Source organism: Mus caroli, unplaced genomic scaffold (genome assembly GCF_978045245.1).
Source record: "Mus caroli unplaced genomic scaffold, Mus_caroli_1 scaffold_3, whole genome shotgun sequence".
NCBI lineage: Eukaryota > Metazoa > Chordata > Mammalia > Rodentia > Muridae > Mus > Mus caroli.
This window is the reverse complement of record NW_028227258.1, coordinates 87,055,901-87,081,016: the sequence shown is the minus strand read 5'-3', so window position 1 is coordinate 87,081,016 and position 25,116 is coordinate 87,055,901. Positions and strand designations below refer to the sequence as shown.

At 35.5% G+C, this 25,116-nt stretch overlaps 1 protein-coding gene across 1 annotated transcript; it reads right to left on the bottom strand.

The window, feature by feature from the left end:
• Positions 1–681: 681 nt before the first annotated feature.
• On the bottom strand, positions 682–24,029 carry Serpini2 (serpin family I member 2). The gene is made up of 8 exons (XM_021159017.2): positions 23,783–24,029; positions 16,905–17,135; positions 15,432–15,626; positions 15,161–15,353; positions 10,110–10,207; positions 7,427–7,513; positions 4,690–4,779; positions 682–758 (listed from the first exon to the last, which is right to left on the bottom strand). The coding sequence occupies exons 1-8, from the start codon at positions 24,027–24,029 to the stop codon at positions 682–684; spliced, it is 1,218 nt and encodes a 405-aa protein (XP_021014676.1).
• Between the last annotated feature and the right edge of the window lie 1,087 nt (positions 24,030–25,116).

The following is a 25,116-nucleotide window of genomic DNA, read 5'->3' as shown; positions in this document are numbered from 1 at the left end:
AGAATTGCTTCAGTCAGGTTTCTGAGACAGCTTCTTGATTGCTACTTGATATAGCAGAGCCCAACCCACAGTAAGCAGTGCCATCTCCACAGCAGGGAGTCCTGGGCTGTATTATAAGGAGGCTTGTTGAGAACGCAGTGTTCATTCATTGTTTCTTGTTCCTGCCTTTATTTCTCTCAATGAGTTGCTGTATTCCTCAGCACAGTGTTTTATCACAGAAACATACTACAAAATGAGAACAGGAATCATGCTTCTCAAAACTTTTAACAATTATGAAAATGATGGTTTTTTATGATATTTCCATGTTTTTGTATCATTGTCTTTTATTTGTATACACTATCTCACTGGTCACCTTCCTTCCTCTTCTGATTCTCTTTAACCTGAGTCCTGGGAATTTAACCTAGGTCCTCATGCTTGCAAGGTAAACACTTTACCAACTAACTATCAGCCCCTAGCAAATAAATCTGATATCAGATTATCTTAGAATTTTTGAACAATGTAGGATTATGGTTTATATATCAGAGTACTTTAGAAAAGCCCAAAAAAGGATTTATATCTGTCTTTACTTATTTTATAGGCATGATTTTAATCAGAAATGTTAGAAAATTTTCAGAATGATGACATTCCATCCATCAATCATTTCCCAGGGGTTGTCTTGTGTTCTAAGACCATCATTTTCATTCACAGTGAGTCTAAATCTCTTCCTTTCGTTGTTTGAATGTCAGGATCTGTCACCTTTCCCATAAACAAAATTGATTCTAGAAAAAAAAAGAAAAAGATACTTTAGGAATTTCTGGAAGAAAAGATTATTATTTTCTTCACGATTTAACAATCCTTTACTCATTGTTTCTAGACTTAAAGTCTGATGTCAGGACCCTGACCTTTGCTGAAAACACTTGGACCATGATTAATCATTTTGGTAGTTTGAGAAGTAAGTAAAACCCTACAACAGTTTGTCATGGAAACTGCCTTCGTCTTGTTTTCCATGAGAGCTTTTCTAAACATAGAACCCAGCCAGGCAATCACAGCGTAATAAAATGGTGATGAGCACAATGCAGCTTCAAGTATGAAGAACTGGCAGTCATCTTTCTGATGCACAGAATATGAGCCTCAGGGTTAAAAGTGCAGTTCCCCAGACTTCCTTTAGTGCTGAATCAAAGCGTACTTCACTGCTCAAGACAATATTTTCATATTGCTAGTACTTTCAAGTACTCACCAAAATGATATAGCACTGAACACAAATGCAAACACCTGGTTCCAGGCATTTTCATTCTATGTTTGGCAGTGATGTGGAACAAAGACCAAGAGGACAGACCAGGAATTAATGATGCATTAAACCTATTCACCTTGCATTTCACCTGGGAAAGGGAAGTAGCTGAGGGTCAGTGACAGAGGTTGCCATAAACCTCTTAATTGCAGGTGTAATGAAGGTTAATTTTGAAAGTGGCAAAATAAATTTTCTTTAAGTTAAGCTAATTAAAGCAGTTAGATATATTTGAAATAACAACAGGAAAGACCTATGCTTAGTTAACTCCTTACCATTCAATCAAGTGATAGACACATGAATTTGCAGAGTGGAAAGGGTTGTATGGGCAGGATGGATATATAGGAGGGATTAGAGAGAGGAAAGGAAAAGGAGAAATATGATAATTGTATAATAATCTCAAAAGAGGGATACAGATGCAGTCTTAAGCGAGCCAGTAACAGATAAAGATACAATCTTCAAATGATGTTTTTCCTTTTATTTTTCTTTAAAATCCCCAAATTATGTCAGGAACAAGAAAGAAAATAAACACCAAGTTTTCTGATAGATGAGGATGTACGTTCCCCAGGGTGACTAATTCGGTTAGCCATAGTAGGAAGGAAGCACCAGTCATTTGGGTTTTCATAATGCTCTAGCAGAAAAATACTTCTCAGAAACTGGAAGTGATGCCAGTGGCTTTTATATGATGAAAAACATCGTTTAGAATTTGAATGCAGCCCTGTCCAACATTTCACAAATGCTCTTGGCCTCAGTGTTTTCCATATTTGTATTTTATCACAGAGAACTGTGCTTTGAGTGGTGTCTTTATATACCCACCACTTTGGACACTATTGAGTTCTGGGAGTTAGCGAAATGTCCCTTGAACAAAAGAGCAGCGGATGAAGAGGAACAAGAGCCAGTACCATGTATGTTTTTTCTCCTTATATATGTGTCCACTACACTTAAGTGAAATTGTTCACTCCGGCTCTCCATCACACGGAAGCAATTCATAGCTCCTACCATTAAAATCCACATTACCATATAGCCAGATTGCAAGATTTAGTCATTAATACTATTCAAGCTGATTCATCCTTAGTTCAAGTCCAGAATTCTAAATGCAATAATTTTTTTGTGGGGACTACTGTAGGCTTGAAAGCTATGACTCACTACTGCCTCAAATATGGCACACTTCATGTAGAGTCTTTAATAATTTTCATCTGGAAACTCTAAAGTGCATCCTCAGTTTAGGAAAACAAGTAAGTTATTTATCTCTTATAATTTTAACAGCTGCAGATAAATATACTACAATGTATAAACCCCTTAGAATGAAAATCCAAATAACAGATAACATACAGAGTTTTGCAAGAGGAGTATTTGATAAAAATAAAAGTATAAATCCAGGTAAATATTGGTTATATAAACCTAAAGTAAAAATATGTCAACTAAATATACTTTCTGTAAAGCTTAAAGCCACTTCCTGACCTGCCAAGTCAACATCTCATTGCTATGTGGAGTTCATTTATGGGAGAGGAAAATAAACAGATCACAAAAGGTATACTGCTTTGAGAAAATATCCCTTCATAATTTTTAAAGACTTTTAAAAATGTTTTTCTTTGTATGTATTAGTGTTTGCCTGCATGTATGTCTGTGCACTCTGTGTATGTGAGTGTGTGTGTAAGCCAGAAAAAGTGTGTGGTTGTGCCTGAAATTAGGTTTAAAGACAATTGTGAGCTGCTAACATGTGTGTATTGTGGGAACTGAACCTAGTTCCTCTACAAGAACACCAACAGCTTATTGTCAGGAAATAATCTCTTCAGCTCAGTTCTAAGTTTTATATCACAATTAAGACCTCCTTGTAAATGAGGGAGGGCATTTATATTAGCAACATTTTAAAGGAATAACCCTACATCAGGAAGCTTCATTACAATAATGATCATAGAAATTGTCGCTAAGGGTCTAATCGCTAAACATTATCATAAATGAATGAGTAGATGGATTATTTTAGGTTTGAAAATTTCACTGCTGCAATACAGGATGAAATTACATGGCCTTAGAGCAAATCATCAATTTAGAAAATAAAATCAAGCATGATGATCCTAGATGTCATTTACCTATATGCTTGTGTCCAATGTAGACTCACTCAGTTTTTCTGTATTCCATACTCAATAATTCTATATACTAATTATAAAATGATGATTATTCAATGGCTTAAGATGTATCCATCAAACAGCATACTCAGAATATATTTTAATCCTGAAACATTCACTACTGGAACTGAATTTTTTTAAATATGATCTCAGTAATTTTAAGTCTGTTCCAAAACTCTAACACTAAATATTTTTGAAAAGGCCCACTGGTACTAGCATTATATAGTTAGAAAAAATGACTAGTGTATCCCCACACTAAGGTTAGTGTTCCAAATTCAAAACCTCTAGTTACCAAATTCACATTCTCAGATTAACTACACTATATTCCTTCAACCAAGTTTACAGAATCTTTTCAATCATTTGTCCTCTAGTACTATTTATGTTTGTTGATTTATTTATAATAAATCTTTCTTAATACTAGGCAAGATGTTGTAAACCTTATATATTTCAAATGTTCATATTTTAAAGTATGAAATGATTAAGTTTATTAAAGAGGAGCAACACGAATTGATTTGTTCATTGGGCTAGAATGTGCATGGAGGTCTGATCCCATGAACTCAGTGTCAATGTGTAGGGCTGTTGAATTTTCTTCATGGCTTCTTGACATGCTCTGGCTAAATGAAGTACTCTCCGCTCCCCTGTGTTTTGTGACTCTTGTAGGACACTGTTATTGTTGTTGTAGTCCAACGGATGCCCTAAAGATGGCTTCCCCAGGGCTTTCACACTCTGGCAGTTCTTTTCATAAGAGAAAGTGTTGACAATCTATCACAACAACCTGGATTTCTATATTCTGACATTGTGTTAAATGTCCATGCATTCTGTCATTACTTCTGTATCCTAGTTTATACCTCTCTGAATCTTGTTTGGGGAAGCAAAGTAATGTTTGGCCCCCTTCTCATTCTTGGAAACTCCACTAGTCATTCTTCTCAGAACTCCACAATTTCCAATATCCTCTTCCATTGTGCCATCATGTCAAGCTAAACTCACTTTTCCCTCTACCATTTTTAACTGTATGGTGCTAGGAAAGCTATACTTTCTGTCTCTGTGGTTCTAAATCTTTACTAATCAAATCTCTGACTGCTCGGGGTGCTGTTAGCTTAATACATGGAGCAGCTTTGCCAGAAGCCATATTCCCACTACCTTATTTCAGACTCCCATCATATCCTACAATAGCACACCTGATATACAAAGTGCATTTAGCAAATGTCTATTGAAAGAAAGTATGATGTTGTATATGTATAAAACAACTGAGAGCTTAATTTTAAGCACTATCTGCAAAGAAATTTCAAAAGGAGGTACCTGTTCGGATGTGCTTCAAAATAAACAGAAATGGATGATTTGCTAGAAATTGAGTTTGAGTCAAACTCATGATCGCAGGAATGTTTATGCCTATGGGGAAATAAAAGCAGCATTTAGATGTTTACACAAAAGAGATCTATAAAGGAAATATATTACAATTTCATAGGCAAAGCAATTTGATATAATGTATCTTAAACACAAAGAAATTTGTAATTAATTTTAAACACCATGCACAGGATTAAATGTTCAACCATTCATGAATTCATTCTGATTTCACATTTATGTTCAGTGAGGAAGAACACCAAATAGTAGATTCAATTTAGTAAAAGCAATGAAAAACGTCCTATTCTCAATAGTAATTTGCTGTCCACTCTTTACATTTCATGATCTGTTCTTAAAATGCTTCACTTTTTAATTCTATTCCAGACATGTTTGCCCTTCATTGCTGTTTTGCAGGCTGTGAGAATCTCCTCTGAGTTTAAAACTACTGATTACTTATTTTGTACCTACATTGCAAGAATTATTCTGTGAGCCTAGAGGATTTAGTATATATGAAATTTTTATTACAAAACTAGGAGCAGATATTTGCCTTCTTACAATTACTTATTATGATGAGCCAAAATATTTCAGCATATGTAGAATTTGTCCATGATGTGGGATATTTCAGTGGTCAGATAGTATTTTCTAGATTAAATATTCTTTTACACCTATCTCAGGTTCTCTTCAACTTAGTTCTCACTCAGTGGATCAGAGTAAGACCCAAGAATGGCATTTTCTGTGTAGTTCCAATATGATTCCCTTCCAGTCCCCATAGTGCATTTCTTGTCTCACAGTAAACTGAATCTTAGTCTCAATGGTCCTGTAAAATTTAGTTCAGAACCATGGAAAGTTATATATATATATATATATATATATATATATATATATATGTATGTATATATATATATATATGTGTGTGTGTGTGTGTGTGTGTGTGTGTGTGTGTGTGTGTGTGTGTGTGTATTCAAAATGGAAAAACCGTGAAATAGTAAAATATAATCTTACTAAAATGACATGAATGATACTCTTCTTCTATAGAGAAAAATCATGACAATTCAACCCAAAGCACTAGTGGATAAAAGTTCACATATAAGCTACTGAGAAAATCAAAAAAGGAAAGTCAATTTTACTTCCATTTCCACTTTCAATGAATGTATTCTTTTTTTTTGTTCCCCCTTGTTCTTGAACAACCCCAGAGCACATCCTTCAAAGTCAGGTTCTCAGCCTGTTCTGGGGCATGAGTCGTCGGGATATCTGCTGACTCCTATTATCATCTCCTAATGAGATGGAGAATTCTAGCATACAATGAAAGACAGTGTGCAAAAGCCAAGTGGCTTTGAGCTTAAAACCAGGGAACCTGATATCAGTTCAAACTCAGTCAATTAACAGCATGACCCCAGGCAAGCGACTGTACATCTCTGGGGCTTTTCCTCCACTAATATAATTAGAGAATTGTTCAGTAACTGATGAGAATTCATTCAGTATATTGTAAAATCAGATATTTTTTGTGCTCATGAGCATTAACCTCATATGAAAATATAGTTGTGGTTTATCTAAGGATTGAAAGAGTCCATGCCCTATAATCTGTGTTTATTGAGCACAGTAATGCAACTTTCTTCAAAAAAAAATGACAGAATGGTAAAGAAACCCAGGGTGTCCCACCTAAATGTCAAACTTATGGTACTATGTAGCACTATGAATTATTAAGGAAATTATTAATAGATATAATTGGTAGTATTTTTCAATAATACCCTTTAAATGATGAACATTTTAAAGCACTAAAATTCAAGTTATATTGGAAAGCTAAAACAAACTTATGAATAAATGACTCATTCTATTTATTATTACTTCTGGTTGATTTCAAAGATTTCCATCAGTTGCCTTTGCAAGTATTATTTTCACTCAGAAAACATGTTATTCAAAATACTCTTTATTTAATGGAGTGTAGTAGAGAGGATATTCTTAACCTTGAATGTACTCACCAGCCACCTAGTGAGTTCAGAGAGTAGTGTCTGACAGAGCAGGTCTGGAATGAGACTGGTAATTCCTTTTTAAGAAGTTCCTATGTAAAGCTCTTGCTGCCAGTCTACTCACTGCACATGCAGTATTAAAGGCAACTCAGTGCTTGCTCTACCTGGATGGATATTGAGATCACTTAAGACGACTTAAGAAAATCTTAGAGCTTGAATCTCCTCTACAGAAACACAGATTCAATTATTTTAAAGCTCTGTCTGGGTACAGATTTGTTAAAAAAAAAATAAATAAATCCCAGGTGACTCTAATAGACAGCTGAGTATTTGAACTACCACTCAGATAATAACAACAATGAAATTAAAAAGGTGATCACTAAGTCAATTTAATTAAGTGTAATATTAAAGAGGACAGTGATACTGAGCACTCTTAACCAGGAAGATTCCAAAGTTGAGTCCTGACATTCTCTCCCAAGAGCCTATGTGCTACTTAGGAGTATTTCCAATCTGCAGATAAGAAAATAGCAATAAGAAAGTTACCAATCAAATCATTTTCTTTTGCATTGTGTTTAAACGGAGAGATGGCTGTACAAATACACATGCCCCATCTCCTTCCATTGCAGATGCAGAGACAAGAGAAAAAGAGAGACCAGAAGGCGCAGAACATCCCAGTCTCCACGCTGCTCACCACCCTTCCTCCTTGTTTCTCAAGAGCTCGTTTGTTCTACCTGTGGATGCTGCAGCTTCGCTTCCATCTTCATTTATCTCAAAGGAAACTTTCTGCATAACTCTTGAGACATACACTTCAGATGAGTCTGATGGAAACATGAAGGATTCTTTGACAGTTAAAATCAAAGTCTTCGCTATTAGGTCCACAAACAATTACGTGTTCAAGTACATAGGAACAGTCATTGAACAAATGAACTCTCTTCAATTTAGTCAGCTTTCTGGAGATAAAGATACCTAGGCTTCACTATAAAATTCATGAAATATATAAACAAATAAGAAAAGTTTGCTCCGACATGAAAGGTGTAACCCTCAAATCAGGTACCACACTGTAAGGAAGATTTGAATGGATGTGGGGTTCCCATTTCACTAAGAGCTAAAGAAATAATGAAAGAGCAACCTCATCGGCTTGTCTTTTAAATTGTATATTTAGTTCTGATCAAATGTTAAAATTTTTTTTTTACTTTCCTTCAAGACTAGTTAGGTCATAAAAGTCTAAAACACCTTTGTGCCATATTTCAGAGAAATCATTTCAGAACTGTGTGTTTATTTTAAAACCCAAATAAATGTTATAATGTAAGACAGTGTCTTGTAATATTTGCTCTGTTACACCTGAGTGCTGAGGGGTCCTCTCCTGCCCACTGGCAGAACTGACATGAAATGCTTCTGGCAGAGTGGTCTGTAAAGTTAATCTTGAAAAGTGAAGTCCTGTCTATACATCATAGCAAGTCAGCTTTGCAGCACCAGATATAGCTAGCTTCTCCACAGTCATTACATGCTTGCCTTAGAAACTGTCTGGTGCATAGGTGGCACTCAAGCCAATCGGTGGATATGAGTCTGCTCAGTAGCAGAAAGCTGTAACATGGACAAAGGGGAAAGCTAAGGTTTTAGTGTGGATTTTCAAAATACCAGATAGCCACTCTGGGTGAGACACCTAACCAAATTCTCTAATAGTTGCCTGGAGTAAGATAGGATTCACAAATGAAGCAGAAGATTAGTGACCTAATAGCCTGTGCAGGTTAGGCAGGGGTGAAATTTTTCACCCAGATTTGCAATGGAACTATTCCAAATGACTCCTATGTCATTAGGGTGATCTACATGGTCTTATACACATAGGCGTTACCTATAAGCTTTGCCAGTTAGGAAAAGAATGACACCTGAAACACAATAGCTTAGAACAACAACATGAGTTCTATAGACTCATTGCTATCTCTGTCTTTGTCATAATCCTTTCCTTTAAATTTACATGAAAAGGTAAATCTATAATTGTTAAATTAAGGAATCTACAATGCTTCTAGTTTTTCTATACATTCAACTATTCATTGTTTTATTTTAAGTGTGTGTATGTGTGTGTGTGTGTGTGTGTGTGTGTGTGTGTGTGTGTGTGTAAACTGAGTGCAGATGCTGATGGAAAGAGGTCAGAAGAGAGGGTGTCAGATCATCTGAAGCTAGAGTTGCAGGCAGGTTTGTTTGTTTATTTGTTTCTTTGTTCATTTTTGTGAGTTGCCTGATGTGAGTGCTAGGAACCATACTCAGGTCTTCTGAAAAAGCAGTAAGGACTCTTAATTACTAAGCTATTATTCCATGTGCTAGATGAATAGGTGGCCTACATAAATTTTGCTATTTTCCAAAAAAACCAGAAAATTGTAGACACTTATTCTTCACATGGGGTTACTCTTTTGCACAAATTACTTTATGGAGCATTTTGAAAGTGTTTTCATAAATCATCTTGGAAAAGGTCTATGGAAACTACACATTGCTGGAGATTGAACAGTGAGTGGCTGCTTAAATGCCTAAAGAATATTGAGCGAGATTCCTAAAGCAAGGGACATGTTTAAGGAGAAGAAGTGCTTGGTTATTATTTGTTGTGGAGGAGGCTATGGTTCAGGGCACCCTAAAACAGCATTTTATCTAAGTGTTTAATGTTGACTATTAAGGTTGGTACTATAGCAATTGGCAAGAAGTCAGATCCAATTGTCTCTGTGGAAACGAGTGGCTGTTCATGTGTGAAGGTGATAAAGAACTTGTGTGGCACCTATGCACTTCCTTCACTCAGAGACCTACTCCATTCCACCCCTGTCCCTAAAGGATTGTTGAGTGAATGAATTGATGAATACTTCTTTAATTCTATACATTTTCATAAAAGTCCAAAAAGACTTCCTACTACATGTTATATGGTGACACATAATAGGCTGGCAGGTTTATATCACTATGCCCTATATAGAGCAGAGAAGACTGAATTTTTAAAAGTGTATTTGGTATGTATGCCACTATTTATTTCCTTTATGTAGTTATTTATTTTTCACTTATTAATTTTTGTCAAGGAAAGAAGAATGAAATGAATATCTGACATACCTATGGAGGTAAGGAACTCAAAAAGTCCTTAGCTGCATGCTAGCATGAACAATCCACCTCTATTTGCCATCCTGAAGGCCTCTGCATGTACCTTTATATGCTTTAATATTACCAAGTTGCCTTTGAAAACTAGCCATTCAGCTGGGTTTTGTTTCTTATCTGGCAGATACAGTGCATAATAACAAGAGGTTCAGCTTTGGTATGACATTTATTCACTATGCATATGATTACTGGAACTGAGGGCTCTCTCATGTTCAGATCAGTCTGATAATATAATTCCAAGAAAACAAGTCAACATGACAATACAAAAATTACTCATTAGTAGCATACCTGTTATTCCAGAAAGGTCACAGCCACCACTAAATATCTCAGTTACATTTAAAGAATATAATGCTTCTTTGAGGTCTAATTTTTGTTCTATTTTAAATCTGTTTCAAAAAAGATAAAGAAAAAATACTAAAACACTGTGCACATTTTCTAGGAAAAAATAATTTTGTTAGATGGGTGACTTGGAAAAGCGTATACTGTGAATATTTGGCTTTCACCAGCCCAATTTCATTTCCTTATAACTCAAGTCATTTTTATCCAGATCCATTAGTTGTTTCCACATTGCTAATAACTTGCTTCTTAAATATATTGTTGATGGAGATGATGAATGGGATAATTTTAAAATAACAATTACCCAACAAAGCAGTTCTATCTAAATTTCCTTGTTTAACATTTTTATATAAAATATGAGACTTTCTTCTCCAATTTTATGCACTCAAGGTGTTCTAACAAATATGTGTCATGGCAGATACTGCAACTTTATGAGCAAGACTCAGCAGTCAACAACTCAGAAGGAAACTTGTTGCAAGAGAGGCATTTATAACTCAGAATCCTTCCTATTTGCTCTCACATTTGCTACAATTCTCTTCTAATGTCTTAACATAGATATATTATGTGCATAAAATGTTGGAAGGGAATCAGGTAAAATGGATATAATTTATCAGGTCAGGGGTGAGAGCTGAACAGTCCTTTTAATAATAGGCCATAAGTTAAGACTCAAGGATCCAGCTTACCTGAGTTCTTCATTTATGGAAAAGGAACTAAACAGAAATTCTCATAGATTCCCTTGGGTATAGATCTTCCATGATTCCAAAATAACTGGATATCATGGTATCAGTTGAGGTTTGGTCTGTTGCTATGTATTGTAATGCTAAATTCTGTACCCTTTTGCAAGCTTTTGTTATGCAAACCTTGTTCCTTGATTTAAAACAATTGGTTAAATAAAATTGACTACAACCAATTACTGGGGGGATTAGGGTCAGGTGCATTTTGAGTTACCAGGTTGGGGATGGAGAAGAGAGGAAAGAAGAGACACAAGGGAGAGAGAGAGAGAGAGAGAGAGAGAGAGAGAGAGAGAGAGAGAGAGAGAGAGAGAGAGAGAGAGAACATTAATATGTGGCCAGGAGAAACAATAAGTATCTAGGAAGGTAGCCAGGCCAGAAGTTAGAAGATTAAATTAGGTGTTACCTCCCCTTACCCTAGTAATTGTCAAAGCCAAATTAAAGAACCATAGACTGGGTCTACTTATTTTTAAGCTAATCAGGAATAAGTTTAAATTGGTCTACTCCAGGTATCATTTAAATAGAAAGGGGCAAAGAACTAGTACATTTGTATTTCATGGATGCTTAGAGAATTTTTTTTAAGTTTCAAAAGATATCATAAGCGTTTTTAAAACAGGGAACAGGGAAATTGTTACAAAGTTGATGTCTAAGCTCAGAGTCAAGTACAAGAGCTATGATTTAAACTCAGGTCCATTTGGGTCAAGCTAATGTGCTGACTCTTTCTGTCTTCTAATCAAAATATAATTCAAAACCATGGTCTTCATCAATATATAGAGTGTGAGTCATTATTCATCACAGCTGTGTTTCATCTCCCACCTACCTTCATCTAAACAAAACTTATCCAAAAAATAATAATAATAATAATAGTAAAAGTAAAAGAGTAAGCAACAAAATGCTGGTTAGATAAATAGTACATTAAATGACCATAAAATAAATTACATTTTTAAAAGTATGCTCATGGCATCCATAAATGGACAAATATATGTTTCCTACATCAGTGACATTCCTCAGGACTCCTACCTCAAGAGGGGTCTCTGTACCCTGACAGACACTTGACTCAAAATATGTGTACAGCGGTAGAGGACCCTGGATTTAACACCTAAATAAAGTCAGTGGCTACAAATATGATGATAAATCAGTTTAATTCAATCACAAATTTAATTGATGAGTATTGATTAAATTTCTTCACTGTAATTCTTCAAAGTAATGAATGACCTGTGGGAACTCACAAAATAGTATGCATTTTGGAATACACTAGATGCTACAAGTCCTGAGTAGCTGGGATTGTGGGGAATGTGAAAACTAAAAACCTATTGCTAGTGAAAAGAGCTCATTTTATGCTACTATTTTCAACTTCTTAGTAATTTCTTCCTGGGGAAAAATTAAGTATGATTGTTTTAAAAGTATTCCCTGAATAGCAGTAAAGGTAGAAACTATATGTTCTAATATAGCTACTATTTTTAGATTAATAGCCCAGCAATTTCAGGATAATGACAAGAATACTGAAGACTTATTACAATGTCTAATAATGTGTAATTATCACTAGAAAGTCATTTAAATAATAGCCCTGCTCATAGAATAGTCCAGTGAAACCTACAGCAATAGAAATGCATTCAGCCATTTGATAAAAGCATAATCTAAGGCCAATATCTAATTATCCATAATTATTGCAGCCATGAACAAGGGGGATGAAGTGGCACTTCCTTGGTTAGGCACTTAATATAGACCATAGTTTTAATGTTTACACAATTCCTAGGAAGTCAGCATTATCATTATCATTATCATTGACATACAAGAAAGGAATTGTAAGAAAGTTGATTTCTAAGCTCAAGGTCATGATAAGTACAAGGACTATGATTTAAACTCAGGCCCATTTGGGTCAAAGCTAATGTGCTGACTCTGTCTGCTAATCAAAATATTCTAAACTATGATCTTGATTAATATATACAGTGTGAGTCATTATTCATCACAGTCATGTTTCATCCCCAATCTAACTTCATCTAAACTAAAATTATTAAAAGAATAGCAAAAAGTAAGAGTATACAACAAAATGTTGTCTAGATAAATATAAATTAAATAACCACAAAATAAAGTACTTTGTATATGAAACATTGTTAATTTGCTTTACACATGGCATTTGCTCCCAATTCTAAGCATTGAGTTGAAATAGGTCTCTCACAGGTAAAAGCTTCAGAACATGAAAGAAAATCTGAATTTCTGTGCCTAGATGCTGGGGCCAGTCATGGTTTTCAGTCACTACTGTGAATTTGTCTCATTAGTTCCCTTTCCTATATAGTGAGTGTTCTCATTAAATGGAGAAAAATTAGAACCTCTTGATGTCTTCCTCTGAGTCCTTGTCTCATTACCTTGAAGTCCCATTGTGTATACAATAGGCTTTAGCTAACCCTGGATTATTTAAAGATGAAAGTAGCCAAACCAAATCTATAAAAACACCGCATTAGTATTGAAATGTAAATTCAAAGACTGGGATTTGTTTCATGGAATAAAGTGCTTGCTTCACCAGCATGAGAACACAGGTTTGGATTCACAGGATACATATAAAGGCTACCATGAAAAAGGATGTGTTTATAATTCTAGCATTCCTATGGCAAAATAAGAGACAGACACAGAGTAACAAAATAGCTACCTTGACATACACATATTCAAATAATAAGGTGCAAAGAGAGAAGGGACACCTGACCTTGTCTTCTAACCTCTACACACAAATATTTACATTTATAGGTCTAGACATATCATACAAACATAATATATGCACATATATGTAATCCTATATAAAAGTAAAGTTCTGTGTGGGTAAGACTTACTAACATATTCCTGTATTTATATGTATGAGATACTTACTCACTTGTACCTATACACATAACATAAACACAGTTTTCATGATGCTTTTTATATACAGGAATCTGACACACTGTAGGCATATGTTAGACTCTTCAACCTAATAAAATTTAATTTCTAATATAGGCAAAGATTCTCATATTACATGTAGACAAAATATTATGAACTCTTGCTAGTATCCAAATGTAAGTTGAATTAGTTTTTGGTATTTTATACACAACAAAAGCTAGCTCTCATTTCACATAATGGCAATCTTACAGACTTTGATTATCAACTCATTCTATGTTAAAGAGTGAAGAGGAAGTTCTACAAATAAGCAGTATCCTTGTTGCTTGGCATTGATCAAACTATGTTACAGAAAAGGCATTTAATTTTCCAACAATACAGGGTGTAGAATAGTGGGGGTTATGCATGGCCTGACTTATTCTGCTAACTCCATGACTGATGGACTCTTCCAGAAGGTAAAATGAGGCAAGGACAGAGTCCAGGCACAGGTCTGTGTTGCTCTTATAACAACCTGAGTTTGTAGTTTTAATACAAACTCAAAATTACAAGAGAGTGAAGTTCTGCTGTTTATATCAGCGAACTTGTTCTTTGCTTCCTTTTCATGGTTGGGAACTTGGAAACTTGATGACATTGATTAAATTGTTCCAATTTACCAGATATTCACTTAGCAGTTGACAAATCACTATGAACTCATTTGGATATAGAAGAAGCACAGCACTGGATAATACATTTAAACCTAGTGTTAAAAACCTGCAGTCCCAACACAACAGAGGCTGTGGAGATCATGAATTTGATGCTATCCTGGGCTACAAAGTCACTTCAGAATGAGCATTGGCTACACATAGATACTCTTCAGAGAAAGGGAAGAGGTGCATGAAACAAAGTCATCAGGCAACACAAAACTACAGCCTATCTAATGTTCTTTTCTGTTCATATATAAAATATTTTGGGGGAAAATTAATTTGAGAAAAATGTACTTCAGAACTTTGAATCCATGATTTAGTTCATGGGAGTAGAGATCAGATCTGAGGAGAGTGAAGGGAAATGATGAGAAGCAGATGTACTCAAGGATATTAGAGAGTGGGGATTAGATCTGGGAGGAGTGAGGAGAAACACTGAGCAGAGGTATGTTCAAAATATAGTGTATGACTATGAGATTCTCAATTTATAAAGTGTTATATTAAAATATATGAAGAAATCCTAACCCAGGTTAGAATATAAACAGTGATATTTTGGTAGCCCATTGGCTCTGAAGGCTCTTTTATCTCGCAGAAGCAGAGCACTTTATATAACTACTGCTTCTTAGGATTATAATTCTTTGTAATTTCAATGGAGTGTTAATTATCTAAAACTAGCCAGAGGATTCTGTTCGTAATTCACAGATCAGTAACACAGAAGATGACCCACCGAGGGAGGCTGACTTCAACCTCCTCTTCATGCAGCTCTGAGAACCATCTCTGGACGTGAGGAGCAGTAACTTGTCTTTCCACCTCTTCGATGTTCGTGTCTTCTGTGGGAAGAATGATGACTAAACTAAACTCATCAGTCTTGTAAGGCAATTCCAAAACTTGACATGTCATGGATGACTCGGAAAAATAACCTACAACAAAAGAAATTCATTAGATTTATTTGTCAGTTATGGAAGCCATTATTTAAAATATATAGTTTCTCACATTACCATATTGTGCTCGCAACAGAGCCTTCATCATTGGAACCTTGACTGTAGAGCCATCTTTCTTAGTAAAATCTGCCATCTCTGTGTCTTCTTTTCTGAATTTCTGTTTCCAATCCCCCTTAAAATAAATGGCATTCACCAGGACCAGACGAGTCAAGGGGCCAAATTCTTCCTCTGAAAACATATTTTTAATTTTTCCTATAAAGAGGGTGGAGAACAAAGTAGAGAGGAAAAAGTAATTAGAAATGCAATGGAACTTGCTAAAATTGACCAAAGCAAAAACATCTTGCACAGAGCTGTTTTCACTGGTGTCTTGTATCATCTAGCTTTGGCAACTGTAAGAGCAGAAGGGAATACTGCTAAAAACTTCACTAAGAAATAGGCATAAACAGAAACAACAGGAAGTCGGAAATGAGAGTGTTCTAGGAAAAAGTGAACGGAGCTAGTAATAAACTATCTGGTGAGATCATATCCATAAACTGTTGTTCAGACAAGAAGAGAATTATAATGTGTCTTTCTGCATATTTATCAGTATTATTCAGACCAAACATATGGTTACACATGAGGACAACCAGATTCAGGTCAGAGATACTACTCTCGTGACTGCAGTCAATGACCAGTGCTTTGCTTGATTTCGAGCCTCAAAAAATACCATCTATTCTCCTCTTATTTCTCTGTACAGTATGCAATTCTTTGTTCATAATGTTATTATTTTCTCTTTCACATCTTTATAAATTTTTCTGGTCACCACCACATCACAATCTCAATGAATACCTCTCTGTGTTTGAGCCTGCTTATGAAGATTTAAGTAGCAACTCATACAATCATAAATTTCTTCAGCATAACCATAATAAAAATATATTAAGGTCCAGTATATGTTTATTATGTTACATATGTTGTTACTAAAGTTTCAAACATCCAAAATATTTTAATAGTGTCCTAAATTTCAAAGGGAATCTAAGGTTACAATGTTATAAACTTTGATCTCAAGTCTAAACTGGCCTTAACCTTTATTTAATAACTTTCTAATTCTTTCAACTTTGGGTCTAATGGTTAGGTTACTATATTTATACGATTGTTAGCATTATTTTTAAACATTAACAAAGTCAGCTAAAATATTTACAGTATACTTGGGAAAGTGGCATTTGGAATTGACATATCTAATATATTACTGGACAAAGATAAGCTTCCTGTTTTCATACCTGAACAAAAATCAATGCTTGAACAAAAGTTATTGCTGAAATTCTCCCATTAAGAAAGGGAAAGTCTACAGGAATCAAAATACTTTTCAAAGCCATTCAGTTTCCTTGGGTTGTATAGTCTAGAGTTATTTAAATGACAGTGAGGTGAAATGGAAGATTCCATCTCTTTGATCCACAGTGCAATGGGAAAACATTCAGCCACTCTTTACTTTAAGATATTAAAAGCTATGAATCCAACAGGAAATAACAGTTTTATGAAAATGGGCAACTTTACCATCTGTTTTGCTTTCTACCCAGGTGCTTATTGCCTGTGCAGAAGTCTTTGCATCCAGAAAATCCACCAGTTTTGTAGCACTCTGAAAAAACTCCTTGTTGCTATGGAGATATGTTTCCTTCACAATGAATCCTTCTTGAAGGTAGAGGGCACTGGCAAGATTAAATGTAAATTCCTTCTTCTTCTTTGAGATGGCTGAAAAAAGTGACTTCAACACAGAAAATTCCTCTCCTACAAAATAATTATAACATATACTCACATATTGAGCAACACAAAACAATAGCTTCTTGGCTTTATGTCACCAATTTTTCATGCTGAGACATAGATAATCATGGAAAGTCACTATAAAGATTTTGAACATTTGCCTCCTATCAAATATGGATTTTGCAGAAAAATCAGTTTATACTGAACAAAGAATGACCATGTAAATTTAATTTTTTCAGGAACAAAATTATGAATTCATGCACACTGAAGGAAAGCCCCTCTTTCTAATGACATTTCAACCATTTCATAGCAGGAAATTTCCATTTAAGACTCTTCTTTACAAAGAAAACACGAAAGGGTCTTGGTGGAGGTATGACACCAATGAACAGTTTTTCAATAGTATTTTTCTTTCAGCTTCAAGAAAACATTGTTCTTTGCAGAAGAACTGCATCTGTTCAGGTTTCAAGGTTTACAACATAAGCCCTATAATCATATCTAGATTTATATAAAAATCTGAAGTGCCTGTTTGTTCAAATTCAGAAATTTACATATTTTGGTTATCTGCAGGAACGTTAAAGCCTTTAGCACATTCCAACAATAGCTACTAGGTAGAGTCAATTTAAGTCATTACCACCATCTGATTATTGACGAGTAGTTCTTATAGCACTGCTCATGGCTCTAAGAGTTGTCTACTCTAATGGTTCCTTCCATATATACAATGGGAAATATACAATAGTCATTTTCAAATGTTACACTCATTTTATGTACTTCTGACTTAATCCTAGAACTGAGTCATCAAGCCAGAAACAGTTTCAGATAGCATGATATTTCTAGGCTTCATTACATTTTCAGAAAAACAGAACAACAACAACAAACCTGAAATGCCAGTTCTATAAATTTAAACTTGATAATATTTTACTCATGTCCATTAACTAAAACAAATATCATTCACCATTAAAAGATACTCATTGAATAGAGTTATTGAGAGATGTGAAGATGGCTCACTCAGTCAAGTACCTGCTGGACAAGAGAAAGGACTTAAGTCCAATCACCACATAAAAGCCAGGGAGGGCACTTCATGCCTGCAATCTCAGCACTGGGTAGATAGAGACAGGGGACAGATCAGTTCCTGGGCTTTGCTGTCCATCCAATGTATCCAAATTGGTGAGCCTAGGTTCAGTAATATCTTAAACCTATCTTAAATAAGGTTGACTGCAACAGAGTAAGTCACCTGACATAGACCTCTGACCCCACAAGCCCAGGCACAACCATGTGAAAACAGTGAGAGGAATGTACACACACACACACACACACACACACACACACACACACACATACAAATATATGGGGGACTTTTGGGGTAGCATTGGAAATGAAAATGAAGAAAATACCTAATTAAAATAAAATTTAAAAAAAGAAAAAAATAAGTACTACTAAAAAATTCTCTGTAGATATGTAAGGGAGATAAAGCATGAGAGTGTACACATCCTTTAAGTATAAAACTAGAAAAATGTACTCTTTGCGTAATTAATGGATCTAACACGGGGGAGCTGCCTCCTCATGCTTTGCATCCTGCTAAGCTGGCAGCAAGCTATGCTTTGGTCCATGACACCTCCCTGGTCTGGAGTTCTTGAATGTGCACTGTCTGCACATCTATATAGAAAGGCATGCAAGAACTATTGCATTATCTTTGAAACTTTGGATTTTCTTCTTTCTTTCTTTCTTTCTTTCTTTCTTTCTTTCTTTCTTTCTTTCTTTCTTTTTTTCTTTCTTTCTTTTCTTTCTTTGTTTCTTTCTTTTCTTTCTTTCTTATTAGGTATTTTCTTCATTTGCATTTCAAATGCTATCCCCTTTCCTAGTTTCCTCTCAGAAAGTCCCCTATAACCTCCCCCACCCTGTCCTGCTCCCCAACCCACCCACTCCTGCTTCCTAGCCCAGGCATTCCCCTATACTGGGGCATATAATCTTTGCAAGACCAAGGGACTCTCCTCCCATTGATGGCTGACTAGGCCATCCTCTGCTACATATGCAACTAGAGACAAAAGCTCGGGGACAGGGGGGTTACTGGTTAGTTCATATTGTTGTTCCTCCTATAGGGTTGCAGACCCCTTTAGCTTCGTGGGTACTTTCTCTAGTGAAACTTTGGATTTTCTGCCCACTGGTACAGACAAAGACATGCAAGATGTTAAGTATAAAGATGTCTTTTATATGACTAGATGGGAGGACCTCCAGGATTCCTGACAACCCTGGGTTTATTTATACAAAGAGATGGAGAAAGTTAAACTACTTTGCTTAGTTATGCAAGGATTCTGTATGCTTTTATCCATTGCTGTCTGGAGCTATAATGGCAAATTTCAGCAGCTGGGTGGCTACAGAGAGGACTTTCCAGGTAAAAACACAAAAGCTTATGCAAAAGAATTAATGACAAAGACAAAGTAAAAGAATTCTAAAGTAATTTTCAGGCATTCATAATTTATGGACACCTTTAAAGGATGGTGGGGAAAACAGAGAGGAAGAGAAAAAAAAGCTGTACATCAGTTGTCAGAGCAAATAGAATAATGTCATATACTTAAAGTCTAAGACCTGTGAAACACAGCTGACCTTTGATAAATTACTGAGCACCTAAATCAATGTACAACTATCACCAACTATTGCACAATTGAAGGAGACTATAAAATTATTGGCCTTATAAACTTGATTATATTTACAGGTTAATGACCTCATTTAACACAGATCAAAGAGAATGCATATGCATGACTGCTAATCAGCAATGAGAAAAACATTTAATTTCTTAAAATAGAACCTTGGAACCCAGATGATAGGGTGAATCAGTTGAATTGAACGAGCCCTCTAGAAATTCTATTTCTATTCTAGCACTGTTTTGTAGCTGTCTTTGGCTACTTTGTGAGTTCTTTCTTCCACCCTTTTTTTACCCTTTTCCTTCAACCCTTTCAAACCCTGTCACTAGATACGAGAGATAAAAATAGAGATGAAGGGAGCAATGTTATCTCTAGACTAATTTCTACTGTTTGGGGGCATTAAGTTGCTTGTTAAAGTTTCCTCTTCCTGTCGGGATATCTAATTTTTTCTTCTTGTTGTTTACTCTTTGTGCACAATTAATTAACAAACTCCGCCCAACAGCAACCAACCAACAACAACCTTACACCCACAACCACACCACCACCTTACCTCTCGGGACACTAGCATTTGTACCGACTGAAAAGTCCCCAGAGTTCCAAATGTCACACATAATCACAGAAACTGTCTGCAGCTGGCAAAACCATGCCCCTGCTAGAGCATGAGTTAAATTATAGTCAGCTTCTGCAGACAATCTGAACCAGCCCCATATGCCACATCTGGAATTAAAGTGAAAACATATTCCTATAATATTTCTGTGTTTTTCAATGGAACCAAAACTACAAAATTGTCACTCTACTAGCTCTCTTCTCCTGGTGTCAAAAGCCCAAATGTCAGGTATGTATGCATGTGAACCAAAGAGTATTCCTAGGAGTTGAGGAAGTAGATAGGTCTATGACTCCCTTGCCACTGAATCATGAGGTCCTGATTTGATCCCAAAATCAAACATGAAAGAGAGAGAGAGAGAGAGAGAGAGAGAGAGAGAGAGAGAGAGAGAGAGAGAGAGAGAGAGAAAGGAAGCAAGGAAGAAAATAAATGCTAGGCACCCTGACACATAGTTATGATCTTAGCACAGTAGAGACAAGAAAAAATGGATCCTTAGAGCTCACTATTTAGATATCATAGTACCAAATTCCTTACCAGTCATAGACTATATCAAAAAGGGTGTGTGTAGGAGACTGAAGAGATGTTCAGCAGTTAAGAGCTCATACTACTCTACCAGATAACTACAGTTCAGTTCTCAGCACCCATGTTAGAGACTAACAATATCTGTTGTTACCCCAAAAACATGTGGTACAACACCACTGTCCTCCACAGGCACCTGCACTCAAGTATACACACACATGTACACACACACACACAAACATGTACATGGTACCACACAGACACAGTTCTAAATAATAAAATTAAATTATTTAAAAATTTAATTCTTGAAGAACAGAACTGTCTTCTGGCCTCCAAATGCTCATAATATTCTTGCACATGTGTGCATGCTCGCACACATACACATACATACACTCACACACATGCAAAGAGACTGAGTATAATAGATTGTTTCAGTCAAATGATCCACACAAATCCCCTAATCCAAACCTCATATCTTATCGTAAAGAATATAAGATTCATAGAGGTGAGAAAAATTGAAAAGTAACATGACTTGGGCAAAGTTACAAAGTTGTAAGTATTTTCTTCAGAGATAAGGTCAAAATTCATTTCAGGTATTCTTTTATTTATTTGTAGTGCTGGGAATTAAATCTGGTGCATTAAGCATGCTGGGCAAGCTGTCTAATATTGAGCTGTACCCACCCTTAGATTTTCCTTTATGCTTCACTGAGTAAATAGAACTATTTCCAGTGCGGCCTTTAACTAATCAATATCCTTTTTCCAGAGGCATTTTCAGATGTTCAGCACAATGAAGAAGGTAAGTATTTGGCATACACTTTGATGCTTGGGTAATGTATAAGTAGTGAACACCTTGGGAGTCTCAGTTGTACAAGCAGTTGTATCTATCTTTCAAGGCCCACAGAATAAACCAGGCATTAATAAGGAATAATACAGTAAGGACCACACATTGGTGGCAGGACAGAAAAATTAAGACAGTAGATTCAACAGATAGCAAAGTTTGAAAATTAGTGATGGTGGAGGTGGAACTAGAAAGCAGGCTCAGTGATTAAAAACATTTGCTATTCTTCCTTAGGATTGAGTTCCCTTCCCAGTGAACACTGGATACTTCACAATAATGTCTAACTTCATCTCTGGGGACTTGATAATCCTCTTCTACTATCTGCAGGCTCTTAAACCCATGCATACAATATATATATTTGAGGGGCTGACAGGAGGACCAATATTGAGGTAAGTCAGTGAGATTCATCTCAAGAATTAACTCTAAGAAGATGGTGAAATAAGCCATAATCAAAATATATTATGTCCCAACACAATATCTTTTTAAAAAGTAAAAATGGGGTCTGAAGAGATGGCTCAATAAAATGTTGGCTGCATATACATGAGGACCTAATCTTCTTTAATTCTTTTTTCTCTTATGTTCCACCTTCTCTTTCACTATTTTGCCTTTTAACTTTCTTTTCCCTTTAGAACTTACCATCTTTTTGTGTCTTTCTGTCACTTAGGAAGTGAACTGCAGAAACACTGGATAAATTCTGCTCACTGTTTTGCTATCCATGTATATTCTCACAAGGAAAGCACAAAAATGTCCTTGTAAGATTCACTTCATCAATTTAGGGAACATAACTGGCCATAGTATTCAGCTCCCTTTGCTTCTTTTTTCTCATCTCTCTACCAGGGTGTATATATCTTATAGAGTGACTATAGACAGTAAATCAGATGGCTTGCACATGTACAGAGGTGTTGGATAGACTACGTCCATGTTTGCTGATACCTCATTATTATTACTGTGATTTTTACATTCATATCTCACCATTCTTAAGGCATTTATGCCCCCATCTAAGATGTATCCATCTGGGAATTTATTTTCAGAGGCCTATTTTATAGCTTATCATAGAATCAGCTTTGCGTACATTCATAAACAATAGATTACTTTTCAAAGCAGAACCATGAGATGTAATGTGCCTGGAAGTAGAGTGTTGGGACTTGCTGGAATTAATCAAGATGACTACAGTAGCTTCATTACACATTACTCACAAAGGAAAAGTCATTTAGCTTATTAGCAGTACTCCTTCTGTACAAACTTCATTTAATTTAAAATGGAGCAACTAGCGCTTTGCCAATACTTTCAGGAAAACAAATTCCTAAATGCAGATAAACCATGCTAAGGAAAATATACTGTAATTAATTGTGGTTGTGATATCTAAACTCTCAAATCAAAAAGCTAGATGCCTCTTCTGACATTCAGCGTATGCTCTATGATAGGGATATAAAGACTTAAAACTCAGACCACTATGAAGGAAGTGTATGAGCTGTGGAACCAAGGGGATGTTTCTAATAGGATGTCAGTTTGCCCACACAGGACATAAGGAGATTCGAAAAACACAACCCACATTAACAAGCTTTCTATGTATTACTTAAGAGCTCCCTTGTCCCGATTTGTCAAACTAATAATCTTATGAATTACATGTTAACTGTTCTGTAGCCTCTTGGTAAAGTAGTGCAGTACTTTTCTGAGTGAAGTTGAGAAACAGCTACTGAAGAAAGGTTTTCTAATTAATGTCTTTCCACAAGAATAAATAAAATGCAATGTTAAGTTATATTTTGAATCAGTTCCATGATATTAAAAATCAGTACATGGAAATACACAAACATTTCAGAGAAAACTACGCGGACATATAGAGAATTTTATTTCCGTATAAGCCTCAATTTCTTAATAAAGTATTTTTGCTACATATTTAAGGAAAAATAATTATAAGTGAATAAAACGCATACTTTATAATTATCTCTTTGGTTATAATTTGGTACTGTCTCTGTTTATTTTCACTTCTTGAAGTTCTATGAGCTGAGCTTCTCCCTGATATCCACGAACTAAAGTGATTGAATCTACAGAGAGTTACAGGAAAGATGCTCACCTGCTGGGGTTCCCCGCATCCTTAAAGTCTTCAGGATCTGCTGTTGTGCTTTTCCTTTTGCACCTAGTTGGACCATTCCAAGAAGCATAGTGGTTCCAAGAGGGGAAAATATAATGTTGTTCTTGTGGGATAAAGAAATAGCTTTATAAAGATCCACTGCAAATTCAGCAATTTTTTGGTCAGTTGCTCTTGAAGTTTGACTTCCAGAAAAAAATAGTAGAAAACTCCACAATATGGTCTTATTCATCTTGTGCTCTGTATACTAATTTAAAACGTATCAGTTTTTAAAACAGACTTTAACATAGTAAGCTTAACAGTAGAGCTCTCATCTACTTGACTATTGTGCATATATATATGTATATATACATATATATGTATATATACATATATATATGCACACACACATACACACACACAGAGAGAGAGAGAGAGAGAGAGAGAGAGAGAGAGAGAGAGAGAGAGAGAGAGAATATTCTATATAAAATACTACCACAGGGAGATTCTATTTAGTGGCATCTTGCTGAATAAGTATTATATAATAAGAGAAGCCCACATATTACTGGTACTAAGATCCTTCAAAATCTAGCAAAATCTATACTTTGATTTTCCTAAAAACAATGGTAAAGCTCTACTCTCAGCTCATGTTCAGACAAGAACATGTCTAAATTGCTTTATGATTCTTTCTCTCTCTTTTCTCTTGACTTATTTATTGGCACAGCTGTGAGTCTGACTCAAGGGAAACTTGTGTTCTGGTTACTTCAGAAGGCTTATAGACCAAGAGCAGTCGAACAGTCAAGTCAGTGCAGTCTAAGTCAGTGGGCAGTCTGGTTACCCCACAATAGCCCTTCTATACTCTCTGAATCTAAGAGCAAAATGTCCCAACTCTCACTACATGATCTTCTAAAGGAAAATAAATAAAGAGGGAAAGGAAAATGATAGTCAAATATACATGGTAAAATAAAAACAAAGAATGAAATTGCCAAACGCTTTGACGAAACAATTAACAACTGTGGGGAAAACAGCAATAGAAATCCATAACCATTCACCAGGGCTGCCCAGTTATCAATTGGTCACTAAGGCAATTACAAAAAAGTCACCTATCTGATTAGACCTTCAGTGAAAACAATTTTGAATGTTTCATAGAATAGTAATGTTTAGTTCTCATAAATTTCAGTAATGCTAATTCTACTTTATAATAATAACTATTAGTTGGCTGCTAGGAAGTGACCTTTCAATTGAAACAAAACTTGAAACCTTTAGAATAGTGATGTTAGCCTTGAAGACCTGAAACATTGCTTTGCTATAGTTATCTGGTAAGAGTTATTAAAAAGCAT